Source organism: Humulus lupulus, chromosome 8 (assembly GCF_963169125.1).
Source record: "Humulus lupulus chromosome 8, drHumLupu1.1, whole genome shotgun sequence".
Taxonomy (NCBI): Eukaryota; Viridiplantae; Streptophyta; class Magnoliopsida; order Rosales; family Cannabaceae; genus Humulus; species Humulus lupulus.
Window position 1 is genome coordinate 54,834,159 of NC_084800.1, and position 18,767 is coordinate 54,852,925.

The following is an 18,767-nucleotide window of genomic DNA, read 5'->3' on the forward strand; positions in this document are numbered from 1 at the left end:
AAACATTTCTCCTTGAGGTGCCCTGGTTTGAGACAATGGGTACAAGTGGGACGCATCTTCTTGGTGCGAGATGTAGAAGATGGAACGGATGGAGGAACAACAGCAATGAAGGTTATGTTGTGAGATGGTCAAAGTCTCCTTTGATTCTCTTCTTGAATAATCATGGAAAAAACTTTTGAAAGAGAGGGGAATGGATCTATCAACAATATTTGAGCTCTTATAGCATGAAAGGACTCATTCAAACCCGTGAGGAATTGAAGAACATGTTCTTGGTTAAGAAAATCAAGAGAGTCAGCAGAAGCAGCACAAGTACACGGAAGTCTAGGGCATAAATCAATAATCTCATCCCATATAGCTTTGAGTTTAGTGAAGTAGGAACTTACAGAGTCATCACCTTGATGAAGGCTGATGAGAGATGTTCAAAGATCAAAGATCTTAGGTCCGTTGCCTTGATCAAACCTACTGTTTAGTTCATTCCACATAGCAGCAGCAGTGTCCAATAACATAATACTACTTTTGATGTCAGGGGAAACAGAGTGAAGTATCCAAGACATTACCATGTGGTTGCAGCGAAGCCATTGATTGAGAAGAGGACCATCTTCAGCTGGTTGAGGGAGAGATCTGTTGAGAAAGGGGAGCTTGTTCTTTGCCCGAATGGAGATCTTGAAATCCCTTCTCCATTGTTGAAAATTCTTGTCCATGAGGGGAGGAGAGGCAAGAACAAGTGCTGGATGATCTCCTGTGCTCAAGAAGTAGGGACTACTACCATCTTCATGGGCAGGTCGATCAAGAACGGAAAAAGAAGAGAAACGATTGGAGACATGGATGGGAGAACTCAGAACCCTAGAAATTGGGGGTTCTTGAGGAGGAGCATCAGGATTCGAAAGAGATGAATCAGTAGCAGCCGTTGCAGGCTCCAGAAGAGGAGGAACGGGGCTTGTATTTCGAAGACCTGTAGCTCTTGTTCGTGCCATGGAGACAAAGGAGAAAAGAAAGGTCAGATGGTCACTGATACCATATTAAAGAAAGAACTCTTATTATTCAGTCAAAATTCATATGAAAACTCATCTGTACAAGAGGACCAAATCAACTTAAATAAAGGCTGAGAAAGGTCCAATCCGAAAGTAACAAACCTAACTAAAATAAAATAGAATTGGTTAACCAAGAAAGCTAACCTAAACCAAACCTAACTAACTAACCATAAACTTAATTCTAATAATAAGTGATTTAATGTGTTAATGTGTGAATTTGATGAATATGTGATTAGAAATGCATGTTTAGGTGAATTAAATATGCATGTGGGCCCCGTTTGGTTATTAGGGGCATGCTTGTAATATTAGCCCGTTGAGGGCATAAACGTAATTATTATGATATATCTGTGTTGCATGATCCGAGACAGTCCTAGGGAGCGAATTGCTAGAAGTCACAATGTGGTCGAAAACCCAACTCGGGGAGAGTCGAGTGGTATTTCGGCTACTGGATGTTTTATGAGGTTATCGGGTTATGGAAATAAATATTTGGAGATATATTTGAAGTTAGAATGTTTAGGAGGGAATATCGGGGAAATCCATTTTGCCATCGGGGACGTTTTCAGTACCCCCAGCCTTTGAGATAACCTTAGAACTTAAGTTAAATAAAACAAAGTTGAGGAAGTGTAACGACCCAAATCTGCTAATAAGGCTTAGGGCCTTGATTAGCATGCCTGTAGGGAAAGAAGTAAATTATTATTATAATATGTGAATTTATGTGAATAAATGATAGAGATGCATGTTTAGTTGAATTAAACATGCATGTGGGCCCCGTTTGGATGTTAGGGGCATGTTTGTGATTTGAGCCCATTGAGGGCATAAATGTGATAAATGTGATATGTTTGTGATATATCTGTGCATCACGATCCGAGACAGTCCTAGGGAGCCATTAGTCAGAAAGTCACAGCGAGGTTGAGAATCCGACTCGGGGCGAGTCGAGGGGTATACCAGGTATGAGATATTTTAAGGGTTTTCGGGTTTTGGAAATAAATATTTGGAGATATATTTGAGGTTAGAATGTCTAGGAGGGAATATTGGGGAAATTTACTATTTTTCCCTCGGGGACGTTTTGGTACCCCGAGCCTTGAGGTAACCACATAGACTTAAGTTAAATAAATAAAAAAGGAAACTCCCAGACTTCTCTAAACCGACTTTATCTCTTCCTTCACCTCTCTTTGGAAGATTTTCTCTCCATTTGAAGCTTGGGGAAAACTCTTGGTGAATCAAGCTAAAGACTAAGAAGTGGAGTTGGGATTTTGGGGAGATTAAAGCTTGGAACCTAGAGGATTAGCTCATAACTTAATTAAGTAAAGGTAAGTTTCTTAATATGTTGTGTTGTGTTAATTTGTAGCTGGTTTTAGGTTGAATATTAGAGTTTTGCATGTTGGAGGGATGAAGATTCAACTTTGATTTTTATAAGGGTTTTGGCTTGAGTTTCTGTTGGATTTTGCTGTTGAATCAATAGTATAATCTTTATGATAACTAGTTTGGAATGTTGGCTTGATTATGGGGATAATTGGACTGGTTTTTGAGGTGAAAATAGTGAGTTTTCTGGGCTCGAGGGGTCGGGTCGCGGCGTTGTTCTTGCTAAGCCGCGACCCCATAGAACTTGGGGCACCTGGAAATGAAGGCGCGCCGCAGCGCCCTTTAGGAAGGGTCGCGGCGCGTGTGGGATATTTTGAGGCAAGGCTTCAGGTTGAGCTGGGGGCCGCGACATGAGTCCTTAGGGCCGCGACGCTTAAGGTACTTTTGGGATTTTAAGAGGTTTTAGGCTCGGGAATTCACTAGTTAAGGCTCGGGATGGATTTTATCACCCGGATTGATAGAATTCAATGCCCCAGAGATTAGAATTATGGCTTGAAGTTATTTAATGGATTAGAGCTTGATGGGTGGATATTGTTAATGCGTTGTGATTAGGGCTTTGGCGAGGCTCAGACTAGGGAACTGTGCTCGGGATATCGGTGCTTAGAAAGCTCGAGACACAGGTAAGAAAACTACTGCTTCCATAGAGCTTGTGTTGCAGGGCTTGGCCCTATATGAATGTGTGTTGTGGGGCATGGCCCTTTGATTGAATTTATAATTGTTTAGATTTCTACTTAGATTTATCATATGTGTATGTAAATGATGGAACGGCGAAGGCCAGGAACGGCAAGGGGCTAGGAGCAGCGTTTAGCACGCGGAATGCGAGTTGCCAGGGCGAGACCCCAAGGGATACCTGGGATATCCTTACGGTGTAGACCGCGAACCCAGGGTCTGGTAAAGTGCCTGGAACGACTTAGCCGTGTATGTATAGCCTGATGATGGCATGTTTATATGTTAAGTGTTGTTATGTATATGTTATCTGCTTGTGAGAGTTTTCTTGCTGGGTTTCGGCTCACGGGTGCTCTATGGTGCAAGTAAAGACAAGGGGAAAGTCGACCAACCTTGAGTATGGTGAGCGTGACGGGCGGCGCATACATGTCTAGTCTACCTGGCTGCCACGGCCAGGGGTATTTTGGGTAGATGATTGTACTAAACTTGAATTTTGTTGTTTAGTCAACTTTGGTTATATTTTGAGTTGTAAATATTTCTAAACAATGTTTTTGGAATCCCAAATGTTAAACGCTTTATAATTTTTCCATGAAAGATTTATTTTCAAATTTATGACTCTGATTATGATTTAATTACACTTTTGTCCTAAAACCTCGATTAGCGAGTTAGTTGCACATTTTAAACTCACTTAGTAACGACTCTAAGGTAGCAGAGCGTTACAGGAATTGTTCAGAAGCTAAGGAAACTGACCCTCTTTCTTTCTCTCTCTCTTGGAGTTTTCTTTCTTTGGAAGCTTGGTGAATTTGGTGAAAACTAACTAGAAACTAAGGATTTAAAATTGGGATTTTGGGTGCTAGAAGCTTGGAACCTAGGGGATTGATTCAGAGATTTAAATAAGCTCAAGGTAAGTTTTTAAACTTGTTGAATTGTGTTGGTTTTCTGCTGGTATTTTAGAGTGTTGCATGTGAGTTAGATGAAGATCTATCTTTGAGTTCTAGATGAGGTTTGGGGTTAGTGTCTGTTGGGTTTTGCTACTAGGATCACTCTGGAACTATTGTGATGATTGAGTTGGATTGTTAGGTTGATTTTGGGGTAAATTGGCTGGGTTTTCGTAGTAAAAATGGAGGATTTTTCTGGGTTCGAAGGGTTGGCCCGCGACATTGTTCTTTCTGAGCCGCGACCCTTTAGAACAGGTTGGAGGCCAGGAAGAGGGGCGGGCTGCGGCATGCCCTAGCTTGGGCTGCGACGCGCCTGCCCTATTTTGGGGTTGGAGGTCTCTGGTTGAGGCGGGCCGTGGCATGGGCTCATGGGGTCGCGACAATTAGTGCATTTTTGGGCTTTAGAGAGGTTTTAGGCTCGGGAATCCAAAAGTTAAGGCTCGGGATGGATTTTATCACCCGGATTGATAGAATTCAAGGTCCTGGAGACTAGAATTATGATCCAAAGCTATTTAGTGGATTAGAACTTGATGGTTGGATATTGTTGATGCGTTGTGGCTAGGGTTTCAGCGAGGCTCGGACTAGGGGACTGTGCTCGGGACATTGGTGCTTGGAAAGCTCAGGAGACAGGTAAGAAAACTGTTGTACCCGTAGAGCAGGGCAATGCCCTATAGCTTGTGTTGCAGGGCATGACCCTATATGATTGTGTTGCAAGGCGTAGCCCCATCGATTATGTTTATACGTGTTTAAGCATTTGTTTAGTTATGCTATGTGTGCATACATGTGTGAATGAATGGCAAGAGCCGGGAACGTCGAGGGCCGAGAATGGCAAAGGCCGAGAACGACAAGGCCGAATATGGCAAGGAGCCGGGAGCAGCGTTTAGCACGTGAAGTGCGAGTTGCCAGAGCGAGACCCTATAGGATACCTGGGATATCCTCACGGTGTAGACCGCGAACCCAGGGCCTGGTAAAGCACCTGGGACGGCATGGCTGTATGTGTTTAGCCTGTTGGCGGCTTGATTATATGTTGAATGATTGATATGCATATATTATCTGCTTGTGTGAGTTTTCTTGCTGGGCTTTGGCTCACGGGTGCTCTATGGTGCAGGTAAGGGCAATGGGAAAGTTGACTAATCATGAGTACGGAGAGCGTGAGGCGATGTGTATATGTTTGGCCTACCTGGCTGCCACGACTAGATGTATTTTTGGGAGATGTTTGTCTTAAACCTAGTTTTGTCGTTTAATCGACTTTAATCATATTTTGGTATTGTAAATATTTCTAAACAAGTAATTTGGGATCCCAAATGTTAAACACTTTATAATTTTCAATGAATGGTTGTATTTACAAAGTATGTGACTTTGTCTATGGTTTAGCTACATTTTTGTCTTAAAACCTCGGTTAGCGAGCTAATTGCACGTTTTAAACTCACTTAGTAACAGCTCTAAGGAAGTAGGGCATAACACTTGGTGAATCTCTTAACCTCTCATGTGTAATCTCTCAAAACACTCAAACCCAAGTAAGTACTTTCGATACGGTTGTACTGCTCAATACAATTCCCACACCCAGCTCTTTTCTCAATTCTTTATCTCTATCTTGATTTGTGTTACATCTAATGCAAGTGATAAATACAATCTTTTATTTATGGGCTTCGAAATAGACACAAAATAGAAGTTAGTTTTAACTATTATGACAATTGTAAGACAGCTGGATGATAACAGAAAAAAGTTGGGATTTTAGATACTAATGCACAACCGATTAAGAAAGGAGAGCCAACCTGAGGTCACACAACCCTAAGGTCCTCAACCTACCTGAGGAATCTAAATTGTCTTAAAGGTAGAATTCGCCTTACTTAAGAGGTGGCCACAAAAATAGGCCCATGATTGACCCAAAATCAAATGGCTCCTAATGGGCATAAACTGGACCTGTCTTGTGCCTTACATCCCTAACCTAACTGTTGGACTTGAGAGGAAGGGAATGGCTCCAAAAATTATTTTAAATTACCAACTAACTTGGAAAATTATTGTTGGTATCCAATCATCTTCAAGTAACAATTTTAAACTTAGAAACTTATAAGTATGAGGAATGTTATATAGTTACCGATCAACTTAAAAAATGAATGAATGTAACCTAAAATTCACATGAAAAATTGATAAGATAAATATATTTAATTAGTAACTAAATAAATACTTATAATATTATTTGTTTTAGGATTAAAACACAAACACACAAACTTTGGTAACCATAATAGATACAACACTTTACTTTTTTTTTTTAAAAGGTTCACAAATAAAAAGTAAACAATGTAAATACTATCTTATATAGAGGTGTACTATAATGTCCTGCTAATCAAGGACCGTTACACTGTGTAGTTTAAATAGTATTTAACTCGCTAAGCGAGACATTTGAGTTTAAATCATGTAATTAAAACTAACCATAGGCTTAGGTACTAAAACTTTCGGTCAAAGGTCAACCCTTTCATTAAAATATTTTAACTTCCATACATGGGATCCCATCATAGTTTAAAACGGTTACAAAACCCCAAAAGTGAATACAAAAGCCAACCTAGGCGGCAAAATCAGGGTCCAACCCTAGTTCCAGCTGATAGCCTCGGTCGTGGTGGACGAGCAGGCCGCATATGTACACTCTGCTCATGAATCTCTCTTACTCATGGATGGTCTAGCCTTTTCTTTCCTTTAAGTGCACCATTTAGCACCCGTGAGCCAAGACTCAGCAAGAAAACATAAACATGCTTATAAGTAGTACATTATCAGATCGCAGAATCATAACTAGCATGCTAGTAGTAATAATCCTACTCATGCATGCAATTAACTCAAATAAGTGACTATAGAGTCACGCCAGAGCTTAGTGCCCATCTTTCACATAACCAGCCTTAGGGCTAGCCAAGCAGGTCTGATGCTTAACATTCGAGATGACCCTAGAGGCATTCAAGCGTATATCTCGCTTTCGGGTTGGCTTAACCCTATCGGCCAACGTTCATCATGCTATTACTACCCTCGACTTCTAAGCCAAGCCTCTAAACTCTCGACTCATAAGTTGAGTCCTTTATCCTTCAATTAACAGGTTGAGTCTTTCCAATCTTTGACTGATAAGTTGTGTCTTTAACCTTTGACTGATAAGTCGAGTTTTATCCTTTGACTGATAAGTCGAGTCTTAACCTTCGACTGATAAGTTGAGTCTCTTAAACCGACTATACCCTTGACTATTAAGCCAAGCCCTTTATCAGATAACACAGATAAACCTTCAGCTTATAAGTTGAGTTTCCCCAATCAGATATTCAGACCAATTATTATTACATCACGTAGGCAACACAACGCATTCAATATGTTTAATAAAAAATTCTCAATATAACGTAACCTTGTACTATAATCGGGACGAACCCTAAACGCAGGTCGGGTGTAGTTTTCTTACTTTAGGTCCGAGTGCAAAGCTTATTAAGAACGACCCTCGAGCACAATCTTGGTTCTGAGCCCCTAGCGATAACCTAGTCACAACCAATAGAGAATCTCGTCAAAATGAGCGATTAAAGGTTTCCGGACCGTGTCCTAGCTTCTGGGACGTTGAATTCTACTAAACCGGATAGTAGGATCAATCCTGAGCCCTTAGGTTTGAGTTCCCGCACTCGAAAACCCTCCCGGGGCTCCAAAACCCTTCAGTGTCGCAGCTCAAAACAAAGAAGGCGTGACCCGCCCCAAGTCAAATAGCTGAAGCTCTCCCACCTGCGCCGCAACGCTCCCTAGCAGGCGTCGTGGCTCAAATGTCCCGAAGGCACCAGCTTCTTCAAACATTCAAGAGAGCCGCGACACCCCAAGAATAGGGTCGCGACTTGACATGAAAACCCTATTTTTTATTCATTTTCTTCAAGCCAAATATTTCCAAAAACCTATCCCAACATAGCTAAAACTCAAAAGTAAAACGCCCAATCGATTCAACAGCTCAAGTCCAACAAAACCCAGGAAAAAGCTTGGCCAAAACCCATTCAAATCCCAAAGTTAGAGCTGAGTTTTCTAAACTCCAAAAACTCAACCAAAACCCAAAAAACACAAGGATTTAGGGCTGGAAATCGTTGCCTCTGTTGCCCCAGTTGATGGTGAGTCTTTCCCTAAGCAATCCTGAGCCTAAGCTAGCCTCGATTCTCCTATAATCATAGAAATTCTCAAGAATTTGAGAAAGAAAAGTGTAACTGAGAGAGAGAAAAGGGAAATGTGTTTTCTCTGTTTTTTTTTTTTTTTTTTTTTTTCTGTTTTTGCGTAATTGTGAGGTTACTTAGGCTCTAAGTAGCTTTAAGTAAGTCCCGAGACTCGGGGTCCCAAAAACGTCCCTGAGGACAAAATTGTCAAAACTCCCTGATAGATTCAAAACTAAAATATAGAGGGGGCCAATTCAAAACTAAAATATAGAGGGGGCCAATTTTTTTTTTTTTAATTTTAGAAAGGCCAATACAAATTGATAGATATATTTATAATAATTTTTTTCTTCTAAATTACATGGTAGAATAAAAAGTTAAAGGGGCCATGACCACTAGTCCCCCTAGCTTTGTCATTGTATATAATTTCACTTGTTGAGAAAAATACTTGAATTTTAGTTTTCTCATAAAACATTTGTCCTTTTTTGTTATAGGTCATTTAAAACCTTATAAAATGATATGCTCTAAAGTATACTAAACATATATACCATTACCAATTGAAGTGAAGTTTCCTTTTCATAAATATTTTTTTTGGAAACGGTTTCATACCTTGTTTATATTATATTAAAGCAAGTGTAGGGGATTGGATTACATGCTATGTGAGATTTACTAGATCCGACCTCATAACCATGGACGGAGCCACTAGCCAGTAGTATACAAAAGGGTGGCCTTGGCCTCCTTAATTTTAATTTTTTTAATTGTTTTAGTAGTTTTTTATATTTCTTCTTATTTATTTCAAAAAAATTATACATTAGCCCCTTTTAAAAAAAATTCTTTATATTTGGTCCTCTCGCTTGAGTTTTCTGTCTCGTCCCTGCTCATAACATTGGTTTGGACTTTGGAGTATTTAAAATCCAAATATGGCTTTTTTGTGTACTATTTTGTCATTTTAGGATAGGTTGATATACAACCATAATCTTCTTCATTTTGCTAACCAATATAATTACTATAGTTTAATTAAATTATGAAATACCATAATCTTATCTATTATGTTTACCAATCTTCTTCGGCCTTAGAAGTTCTTGTATAGATTTTTTTAAAATGGAATGTTCTTTTATAGATTTGAATTGAACACATATTATTTGTTCCAAATACATTTTGATTTCATACAATAAAAAGAAAAAAAAAAAAGTTGAAGTATTTTTTAAAGAAGAAAAATGTGTATCTTACGTGGAGACACAGGGTGGAATGACGCGTCAGACAAAAGGTTTGCAATGAAAATGACAGCGACACTGTACTCACAGAGAAGAGAAGGCCCATAAGTATAATTTCTATGTTTGGAATTTGGATCATATCATTTTCATTTACCAACTGAAAACTTTCTTTCTCATTCCATTCCCATTTTTCACTTAAAAAATGGATGATTCTTATATCTTAAGTTGTTTCTTTCACTACTTCTCCAAATGACCCATTCAATCATTCATTCATGTTCATTCATTCATGGGGTTGGGCTTACTTAATAAAATGCCCAACCCTATATCCACAACCAACTCCAATTATAATTACCCATCAGTCAAAATTTTCATATCATACTTTTTTTTCATGATTAAGTCAAACTTATCATATTTGTACCAGAAAAGTGATACAATTAAAATGATTCTAGGAAACGAACAATAGAAGGAAATATATTATCTTAATTCTATAGACTGTAAATTTAGTAAAATTTGACTAATATTTCAGAAACACTAACCCAATTTGTCATTATTCTCAAATAACTGTTAGAGAAGACAAAGTTGAAAAGAAAATAACTGTAGAAAGTAAATCTTTTTATTATTTTTTTCATTGTTTTTTTTTTGGTGTAATGAAATGAAATTACCTGTGGGAGGGTAAGAAGAGATAGTTATTCTCAAAGTCAGGGCTTATTCGTCCTTTTCTCTCTTTCTCTACACCAAAATATTTTCCCTCTTTCCTACGCAGCGGTCACGTGCGGTCTGAGGTATACATACCATCGTGCTTTTCGCTTCTTCCCCCTGCAGACACTCAGTCCTGCAACACTCTTCTCCAACAGCGAAAAAAAAAAAGAAAATAGCAAAGATGGGTCTGGGACAAGACACAAAAGAGTTTCTTTTTTAGATTTTAGAAACCAAATAAATAAAAAAGAAATAAGGCAATTTCGATCAAAACCCTCAACTTTGCCAAATGGGTTATTGCAGAGTGTTTTGCAGTTGCAGCCTTTTTCACAGCCGTCTCTACCATTACCATTGTCATTGTTATTATTTAGTATCCGTTATTACCATGCACAATAGACGTGCCTCGATAACTCCTCATCATAACCACATTTATTTTTATTTTTCGCTTTTTCAGTCTTAAGATTATGACATTTGACAATAATAATAATAACTCTCTTTTTAGCCTCATAATTACTCTGTTTTCCAAATTTTACTTTTCTTTTCTTCTTAACTCGTAATAAAAACTTCTAATGAATCCCTGCAGAGCACACATATTACTTATATTATTAACATTTATGCATACCCCTGTTTTCTGCAGGAGAGGAACCCCTTCTGTGTTAATTTTTATTTTATTTTATTTTATATTTTTGTTTGGGTGGTTCTGAGGTCGTAATTATCCTTGTCAGAGTCTCTAATTACTGCCTCTGCCACAGGCTTTTTCGTATACAATTTCACACCTAACATCATTTGCCGCTTCTCGTTTGTCACTTACTATTACTCTGCTGCTACCAGCTCGTGCTTTGTTGCCACTCCCAGACCAGTACTACTGCTCTGTCTAGGCATTACTGCGTACCCGCTACTCTACTGGGCTTTCCTCTTGCTATGTCTATTTCACTTCTTTTTCATTTTTCACAATTCGGTTTTCTTCCTTTTCACCTGTGAAACCCTTGTTTTTTTTTTCTTTTTTTTTTTACCTCAAATACACAAATACAAATGGCTACTCCACCGGCTCGGTCTTCCTCGATGCCGTCGCTTCCGCCGCCGTGTCCCAAGTCTCCGCCGGCGTATCCAGATTTGTATGGGAAGCGTCGGGAGATGGCTAAGGTTCAGATGCTTGAGAGGGAGATTGGTTTTCTTCAGGTATGTTTGAAATTTTCTTTCTTTCTTTTTCTTTTTTTTTTTGTCTTATTTGAATGTATGCGGTTTTATTTTTGAAATGGACTGGATTTATTTGTTAATGCATTTCTATTAATGCAATGGTTTGTTTTTATAAAAAAGGTTAGTACACTTAGCTGGAGTTTAAGAAGAAAGAACGAGAAAAAAAATGGGACCGGGGAATTTGGAAATGATTGGCTTTTCTATGGCAATTTTTAGATTTTCTCTCTTTTTTATAATTCTTTTTGTGATCAAACAACTGGGGTATAATGGAAAGTGGAATCAAAGCCCTGAAAGTGTAACGTTTAACTTTATTGTTTTAAATCCTGATCTGAGGGGATTTCTCACTTGTTTATGTGAAAATCATTGAATCAGCATGAGAAGGTTCTTTATGATCTTTTAGAGCACCCCACAACATATAATAGAACTGATATAGCTAAACTAAGTGTAGTGTTATGAATCTAAAAGAGGTTTAAAATCGATCGTATCATTTTTTTTCTTTTTTTTTTCCTGTTATTTTGTTGTACAGTTCCAGCAAAAGACATTATTGTTTCCAGTTTACATACGCACTATAAAGTTTCAGTTTTTAGAGTTGTTCAAAAACTTAAATGTTTAGACAGTATCTGATCTGTCTGAATAGTGGAAAATTATAGCCTGTTATACAAAGCCCTTTGTGGATTTTTTTAACTTGTTTATTATTTTGTTTGAATTGTATAAACAACTTGTAGTGGAAAACTATCGAGATGTCTCTGAATCAACTACTTAAAAATAATACTTTCACTTGTCTTATTATAGTTTCTTTTTCTAATGGGATTTCATTGATAACTTGTCTTGAACAGGAGGAATTAAAATCTGCTGAGCGCATTCTACCTGCCTCCAGATGCTGCAAAGAGTATGCTTTGTTGTTCAATTTCCGTGCAACATAAAAGTTTTAATTTTTCTTTGAAGTGGAAGATGATTTGGTTCGTGAACATGTTTTCATTTTCAATTTTTGTCAGTTTATTTTTGATTAAATGTGTCTATTTTGCAGGGTGGCTGATTTTGTTGCGGCAAATCCAGATCCTTTAATGCCTACGTAAGAATATTGATGCCCATATTTGTTCAACTCAAATCTTTGTATTTGTTCCTAACATGTTCCCTTTCAATCAGGAACCGAAGGAAGCGGCGATCATGTCGATGCTGGAAATGGCTCTGGTATGTCTGAATTATTCTCCCCTAGCTCCTCGCTAGGCTTTAACAAATTTTTCAAAATGGTTGACTGCGTTTGAAGCACAGCAAGACTGGAGCAACATTAGAGAAAATCTGTTATCTACTACCTTAAAATGAGATCACAGATTAAAAGTTATAAAATGGTTGTTTTTGCCCCTTTGTTACATATGTTATTAACTAATTCTTATCCACTTAACGAAGTCGTCATGAATTTTCCTCTCTAGTTGAGTTGTGATAATCACTTTATTTTAATTAGTAGTAAATTAGTCAAATGAGTACTCTCTTGTGGAAGCAGAATGGCTCGGAGAAACTTCCATATCTAACACAACGTCTGCTGTTTATGCAGTGGCATCCCCTGTTTTAACCTCTCATGGATTTGCTGTTGCTGCTATTCTAAATGCTGCTCCATACACCTTGAAATGCCACAGTGCTGTAAGTGTAACTGCAGTCCTTGTGCTTGTTGTTGTAAATGCCCGTCGTGGTTCAGTTGCTCGTTACCAAAATGGCGCTGCCCTCGTTGTTCGTGTTCGTGTCCCCGATCAGATTGCTGTAAAAAGAAGTCATGCAGCAGAAGTTGTTGCTGCCTATTTCCTACTTCTTGTTTTTCTTGTTTTTCATGTCCTGATTGCTCCTCTTGCAGATGCAAATGCAAATGCAAATGCTCTTGTCCTCCTTGTCCTTCGTGTCCTCCTTGTCTATAGGTATATTTTGTTATTGTACAAAATTATGCTGTAATCCTTTCCTTTTATTGTTCTAGAATCCTCCTATATTCTGCAAATGCATGCTTTATTTAGCTAGAATATGATTTTGCTAATATCAAGTGTTCAAACGTTTTTTTTGGGTTTCAGAAAGGAAGTATTAGCAAGTTGGCAGTCTGAATTATTGGGTCTCTGTTTGAGGATTTGATATATTTTACAATCTTTCACATAATAAATAAAAAATGGACTTGTATCATTACAATGTAAATAATTCTCATCTCATCTTGAGTTTTATTTCTCTATATAGTGACATGATCATTGATAAGGTTTTGGGTCCTCTTATATTGGTATGACAAGACTTAAGACAACCTAATTAGGATATGCCTATCTAAGAAATGTGGCTTGAAATTTAATGACTTTCCCTTTGTTGTCTGTTCTGGAAAACTTAGTGGACAATGTTAGGACTTGATATAGTTAGCATTTTTCATGTTAAGCAACAGTTACACACTCTGACATGGATGGGAATCAAGTTTTCCGTCAATAATTCTGCCAATCTGACCTCCATAATTCATATCGTGGCCCTACTACGGATTCATTATTGATTCAAGTCATCAAATTGGCAGGTTTCTGATGGCTCAGTTGAAAAACTAGAGCAACACGACAGATCTCAGGCCCATATTCGAGGCTGATTCCCTTGGTTTGAGTGCCTTTGTAGAAAACCATACACAATCCAAGTGTAAGGTGGATTTCCATGTGATCACTTCTATAAATGGAAGCAAAATAAAATGGACAGCCCATGGTCACCCAACCACCAAACTACTTTTGGTAGAGTTAAGCCATATGGTTAGTCTTATAGGACATGAGAATCACAACCAAATGCACAATCCCTTTTTAGCTACAAGGAAAAAAATAATATGGTTACTATATAGAATGTATGTCTGTCATAAACAGAATTAAACACTGCTGTGTCATTCTATTAGATTAGTTTTAAAAAAGCAGAACATACAGAGGAGTTCGTTATCAACTCCTTTCACCCCACTCTCTGAAATTGTTACAACTGCAAATCCCAAATACTAAAATTTTTATCCAACTTGATCACAGCCTTCAGGCCTCTATTTCCCTCTTGGCAAATAGGCACATTTGACCCCCTCCAGAGAGAAAAATCTCTTGAAAGGAACAACAGTTAAAGAAACGCATTAAACCATTTTCTCACAACTGCGTCCATGCAAATGCAACAGGGCTCCTAACTTGGTGCTCAGCGTTGCTCCACAAGATTGAGCCAAAAGCAGACCTTGCAGAGGCTGCACCGCTAGCTGCCACAAAAGTCACCGAGTATCGCAGCTTCTGCCCAACTGTTTTAAACACAAGCTTGGTCGGCTTAACAGACACCTTTACCATTGGAGGTGCATCAACAGTTAGGGTATATACAGACCCTGCAGCTCCAACGTTAGTCAATTGACGAGTGTAGCGAACGACACGTTTGTTTCCAAAAACGACAGAGAATGAAGGGTAGTTTAGAGCTCCCGGGTCAGACCACTTTTTAGAGCAGGTGACATTGTGGCGCTTGACAATGGATTGGACATGTTCGAGGGTGTAGTCTAAGGAGCACAAGAACTGGATGTACTGTTGGGTTGAGATGTCGTAAACGAGACCGGGTGAGAGGGCTTTCTGTGGGTCGACGTGACCCGACCCGTGAGCCCATGGGTTGGACGCGGCACCTCCTTCTGCATCCCGAATGGGGGATTTGGTGTTATCTATTACATATGCGGTTGTCATGAGGGCAGATTTGATTGCACTGGGACTCCATTCTGGATGAGCTGCTTTGAGTAAAGCGGCTAGACCACTGATATGTGGGCAAGACATTGATGTGCCTGCATTAAAATTCAATGATATCCAATCAGAATTTAAATTCACTATACTTTTTAACAAATAACTTAAATATTGAGATAACAAGAACATGTGATTACATTGGAATTCAATGATAATCAGAATTCAAAATCACGATTTTTTTCAGACAAATATGAGATAACAAGAACATGTGATTACATTCTAGGTGAATCAATATCTTCTTCTATCATTTTCGTTTAATTAATTTTTTAATATAAAAAACTTGCTTATTAGTCACAGTCCAAGAAAGAATTCTCGTTGAAAAAAGAATTCTCATTGTTCATAATGATATGACAGTGTGACTAATAAGGCTACATTTGGTAGGAACGAGAGGCGAAACCTTCTTTTGCAAAATAACTAATGAAGGTGAAACCTTCTTTTGCAAAATAACTAATGAGGGTGTGTGTAAGGAAATGATAAAGAGGTAATATATCTTCCCTCTTTTATAAAAAATGATAAATAATATTTTAAACAATATTACAGATATGTTTACAAGATAATTCATCAATTTTATAAAAATAATTAATCTTTTCAACTCTTATGTCCCTACCCCTACTACACAAACAAGTGCAGGGGTTAGCCACTTTGTCTATTTAATATGTTTCTAATGCTCTTTACCTTCCTTTTCAACTAGAGTAAAGAGTGTTTGGTAGGAAAGAGAGTGAAAGGAAAGGGAAATGTGGAATTTTTTTTTGGATTGATATGGATTAGAGTGGACCGTTAGAACTAAAGACTTTGGAAGAGGTTATTAGACAATGAAATATTTAACAACTCTTATACCAATTTTAATTCTGATGTAAATACCAATTCTCAAGAGAGCACTGCGGTCCTCTCTAGAAAAGACTCATTTCTTAAGAAAATATACACTCCTAGTCTTATACCAAGCATAGGTTTAGAAAAAAAAATAATGTTACCTAAAATTGTTGTAAGGGTGAGAGAGAGGCTTCGTTTCTAAAGTCCCCCGTTAGTCGTTACCAATTTTGAAACAATAGGAACGTTAAAAACGAAATGTAACCGTTGCCTTACCTGACATAATGTTGAACTTCGTTTTCCTCGTGTCCTTCTCAAGCCCAGTGGGCCCAATAGCTTCTGACCATGCAGCCAAGATGTTCACCCCAGGCCCAATAACATCCGGCTTCAAGATCTGGGGCGTCACAAGATTGGGCCCCCTTGAACTAAACGCCGCCACAACGGGAGAGGGTCGTACATTCAACACGGTCCCACCGAAGCTCAGCACAGCCGTTGGATAAGGATCTGACCGCACATACTCCCTAATCAAGTCACCACCCTTCCTTCCCACCGCCACGGCCGGTAACAAGTGGCTGTCTGCCACCAATTCCTCGCCGCTCGCGGCCGTGTTGGCCAGTATCATCCCGATCCCTCCGGCGTCGCGGACCACCGCACCTTTCTCTACACGTGCATTCACACCTCTGTCGCACAACACCACTTTCCCACGTACCAATCTTGGTTCGAGTGAACCGGGCAGGCACAAGTTGCCCGAACTGTTGGACCCTTTATTGTAGACAATTGCCACCGGTTTATTTCCCATTCCGGGTCCACTGTAGAGTGAGACCCCACTAAACCGGTTCTTGTTTCCCAGCAAAGCGAAAGCAGGGAAATCACGATCCAGAGTCCCAGCTCCAACAGTCATGATCCATGGGGCCACATTGGCCAATGAGGCCTTACTGGGCCCACTGTTACCAGCAGAGCAAGAGACAAAAATGCCCTTCTCGATGGCAGAGAATGCTCCGATGGCGACAGTGTCGCGGTAGTAAGGGGCGGACCCACCTCCCAAGGACATAGAGAGAACATCAACGCCGTCAGCAATGGCCCGATCCATACCTGCGAGAATGTCCGACCCGAAACAACCCGAGCTCCAACAGACTTTGTATGTGGCCACTCGAGCGTGGGTCGCCATCCCACGCGCCGTCCCGCTGGCGTAGCCGAGCAAGCTAGCGTTCACTACGTGTGCGCCAGCGGCAGTGCTCGCCGTATGGGTCCCGTGGCCGTCTCGGTCCCGAGGTGATACGATCTCTTTGCGCTGCTTCACGAAGCTCCCGCCGGACGCCATCTGGTAGCCCTTGGCGAAACTTCGAGCTCCAATGAGCTTCTTGTTGCAGAGAGATGAACTGAAATCTGGCCCCGTTTCGCACTCCCCACGCCACCGGGTTGGGATCTCAGGCATCCCAGTATCGTCGAAGCTTTTGGATTCGGGCCACACCCCAGTATCCAAAACTCCAACAATGACATCATGAGAGGCCTGGTTAATGTCCTGAGTACTGAGTCCACCATCGACCTCCAGACCCAGAAACTCAGGGGTTCGAGTCGTGTGAAGGGTATAAACTGTATCTTCGTATACACCCAAGACGTCGTCGGATTGGCGGAGCAACTCAGCTTGTTCAGGATCCAAAGAGGCTGCGAATCCAGGGTAAGCATTGGTGTAGGAGTAAAGCAGCGAATCCGTGCTCGAAGAAAGAGTAGAGAGGCTAGCAGAGTACCATTCCTGACGAGTGGGGTAACCAAGTGGCGTGTCACGATTTTTCATGTGAACAATGTAGGTCTTTTTGGCCATGGCCGAGTGGCCACTTGGTATGAAAAGCAGAGCCAAGATGCAAAACAAGAACGTGGCCATGGAGGCCATGGCTATAGGTGGTGAGTTAAAGCTTTAGTTTCAGAGAATAAATAAAAAAGAATATGATTGTGAAATTAAATGGTGAGATTCGAAAGGAGAAAGAAGGCGAAACCAAACCAGTCGCTAATGGATGCGACTGTCAGATGGATAGAAGAAGAAGAAGACTCATGTCGGGTTTATATCAAGTTGAGATTTAAAATAAGGAGTTTCTTTTTTGTAAAATTACTTAAATGCCACTCCTTTTACAAACAGGAAAAAGTGTAGTTAAATTAACATTATATCAAACAAACGCGTTTAGAAATAAGTTCATGTGGGGTTTGAATATCTGGAAATGTTGGTTCAATTTCCAAATGAAATTGAAAAATCAAAAGTAATCAATTGCTGTTTAGATTGGATTAGATTAATTAGAAGTAAATAGTAGTTGGAATCGAAAAGATTACTTTGTGTCTAATTGTTTTTATCACAAAGAACCAAAGGTACTTTAATAAGGGAAAACACTTGGAGACACTATTACAGCTGGATACACTTCACTCAATGGGTCCACCCATTCAACGCCGAAACTTTATTTGCTTATTGAATCATCCTCCACATTTGAGAGATTTGTTTAGCCAAAATGCCCATTCCATTCCTAATAAAATACACTCATTACTTTTATTTTAATAATTACTTTTGTCAAGTACTAACCCCTTGAGAAAAATACTCGATTATGCCGCTTCTTTCTTTTTCTTTTCTTTAGAAATTTCATTGTCTACGTTTCCTTTTACCTAATTAATGTCACGTTGCACTTTAGATAGGCAGAAATATCTTTCATACTTGTGACCCCCATTTTGTTTTTTGATCGTAGTTAATGGGTTGGAGTTTTAAAAGCAACGTAATTAAACGTTGGCATCCAAATCCCAACTCGGTATGTATAGATATGGATGTTATTGGAAGAAGGTGGTGGCATATGACAATCAACGAGTGGTATTGCATAGGCTTCTGAAAATGAGGGCAATATTGGAAAAGAATAACTAGAGCAGAGCACAAAAATCAAGGAGGAAGTGGGGTATAAATTTTTGTCTTTTACGTTGAATAAAACTTCACTCGTGGGAATTG

General features: G+C 39.4%; 3 protein-coding genes across 4 annotated transcripts; 1 reads left to right on the forward strand and 2 right to left on the reverse strand.

Annotated features, from left to right (window-relative positions):
• Positions 1-419: 419 nt before the first annotated feature.
• On the reverse strand, positions 420-974 carry LOC133795413 (uncharacterized). Its single transcript, XM_062232861.1, has one exon. It carries the CDS (start codon positions 972-974, stop codon positions 420-422), a length of 555 nt encoding a protein of 184 aa, XP_062088845.1.
• Positions 975-10,082: 9,108 nt separating this feature from the next.
• Positions 10,083-13,409, forward strand: LOC133797296 (guanine nucleotide-binding protein subunit gamma 3). Of its 2 annotated transcripts, XM_062235156.1 has the most exons (6): positions 10,083-11,231; positions 12,086-12,138; positions 12,277-12,321; positions 12,396-12,440; positions 12,802-13,156; positions 13,304-13,409. In XM_062235156.1, the coding sequence occupies exons 1-5, from the start codon at positions 11,085-11,087 to the stop codon at positions 13,154-13,156; spliced, it is 645 nt and encodes a 214-aa protein (XP_062091140.1). In that variant the 5' UTR covers positions 10,083-11,084; the 3' UTR covers positions 13,304-13,409. The 2 variants fall into 2 exon arrangements, with proteins under 2 accessions (XP_062091140.1, XP_062091139.1); XM_062235155.1 differs by having other exon boundaries at positions 10,088-11,231; positions 12,802-13,409.
• Positions 13,410-14,086: 677 nt separating this feature from the next.
• Positions 14,087-17,828, reverse strand: LOC133797295 (subtilisin-like protease SBT1.8). The gene is made up of 2 exons (XM_062235154.1): positions 16,067-17,828; positions 14,087-15,024 (listed from the first exon to the last, which is right to left on the reverse strand). Exons 1-2 carry the CDS (start codon positions 17,679-17,681, stop codon positions 14,363-14,365), a joined length of 2,277 nt encoding a protein of 758 aa, XP_062091138.1. The 5' UTR covers positions 17,682-17,828; the 3' UTR covers positions 14,087-14,362.
• Between the last annotated feature and the right edge of the window lie 939 nt (positions 17,829-18,767).

What these genes read in the sequence shown, in the direction of transcription:
- LOC133797295 (XM_062235154.1), bottom strand. Translation starts at nt 17,681, where the DNA reads ATGGCCTCCATGGCCACGTTCTTGTTTTGCATCTTGGCTCTGCTTTTC. An exon ending in GAAGTTCAACATTATGTCAG is followed by an intron (nt 15,025 to 16,066) that starts GTAAGGCAACGG and finishes ATTTTAATGCAG; the next exon opens with GCACATCAATGTCTTGCCCA.
- LOC133797296 (XM_062235156.1), top strand. Translation starts at nt 11,085, where the DNA reads ATGGCTACTCCACCGGCTCGGTCTTCCTCGATGCCGTCGCTTCCGCCG. An exon ending in GGGAGATTGGTTTTCTTCAG is followed by an intron (nt 11,232 to 12,085) that starts GTATGTTTGAAA and finishes TGTCTTGAACAG; the next exon opens with GAGGAATTAAAATCTGCTGA. An exon ending in CGATGCTGGAAATGGCTCTG is followed by an intron (nt 12,441 to 12,801) that starts GTATGTCTGAAT and finishes CTGTTTATGCAG; the next exon opens with TGGCATCCCCTGTTTTAACC.
- LOC133795413 (XM_062232861.1), bottom strand. Translation starts at nt 974, where the DNA reads ATGGCACGAACAAGAGCTACAGGTCTTCGAAATACAAGCCCCGTTCCT.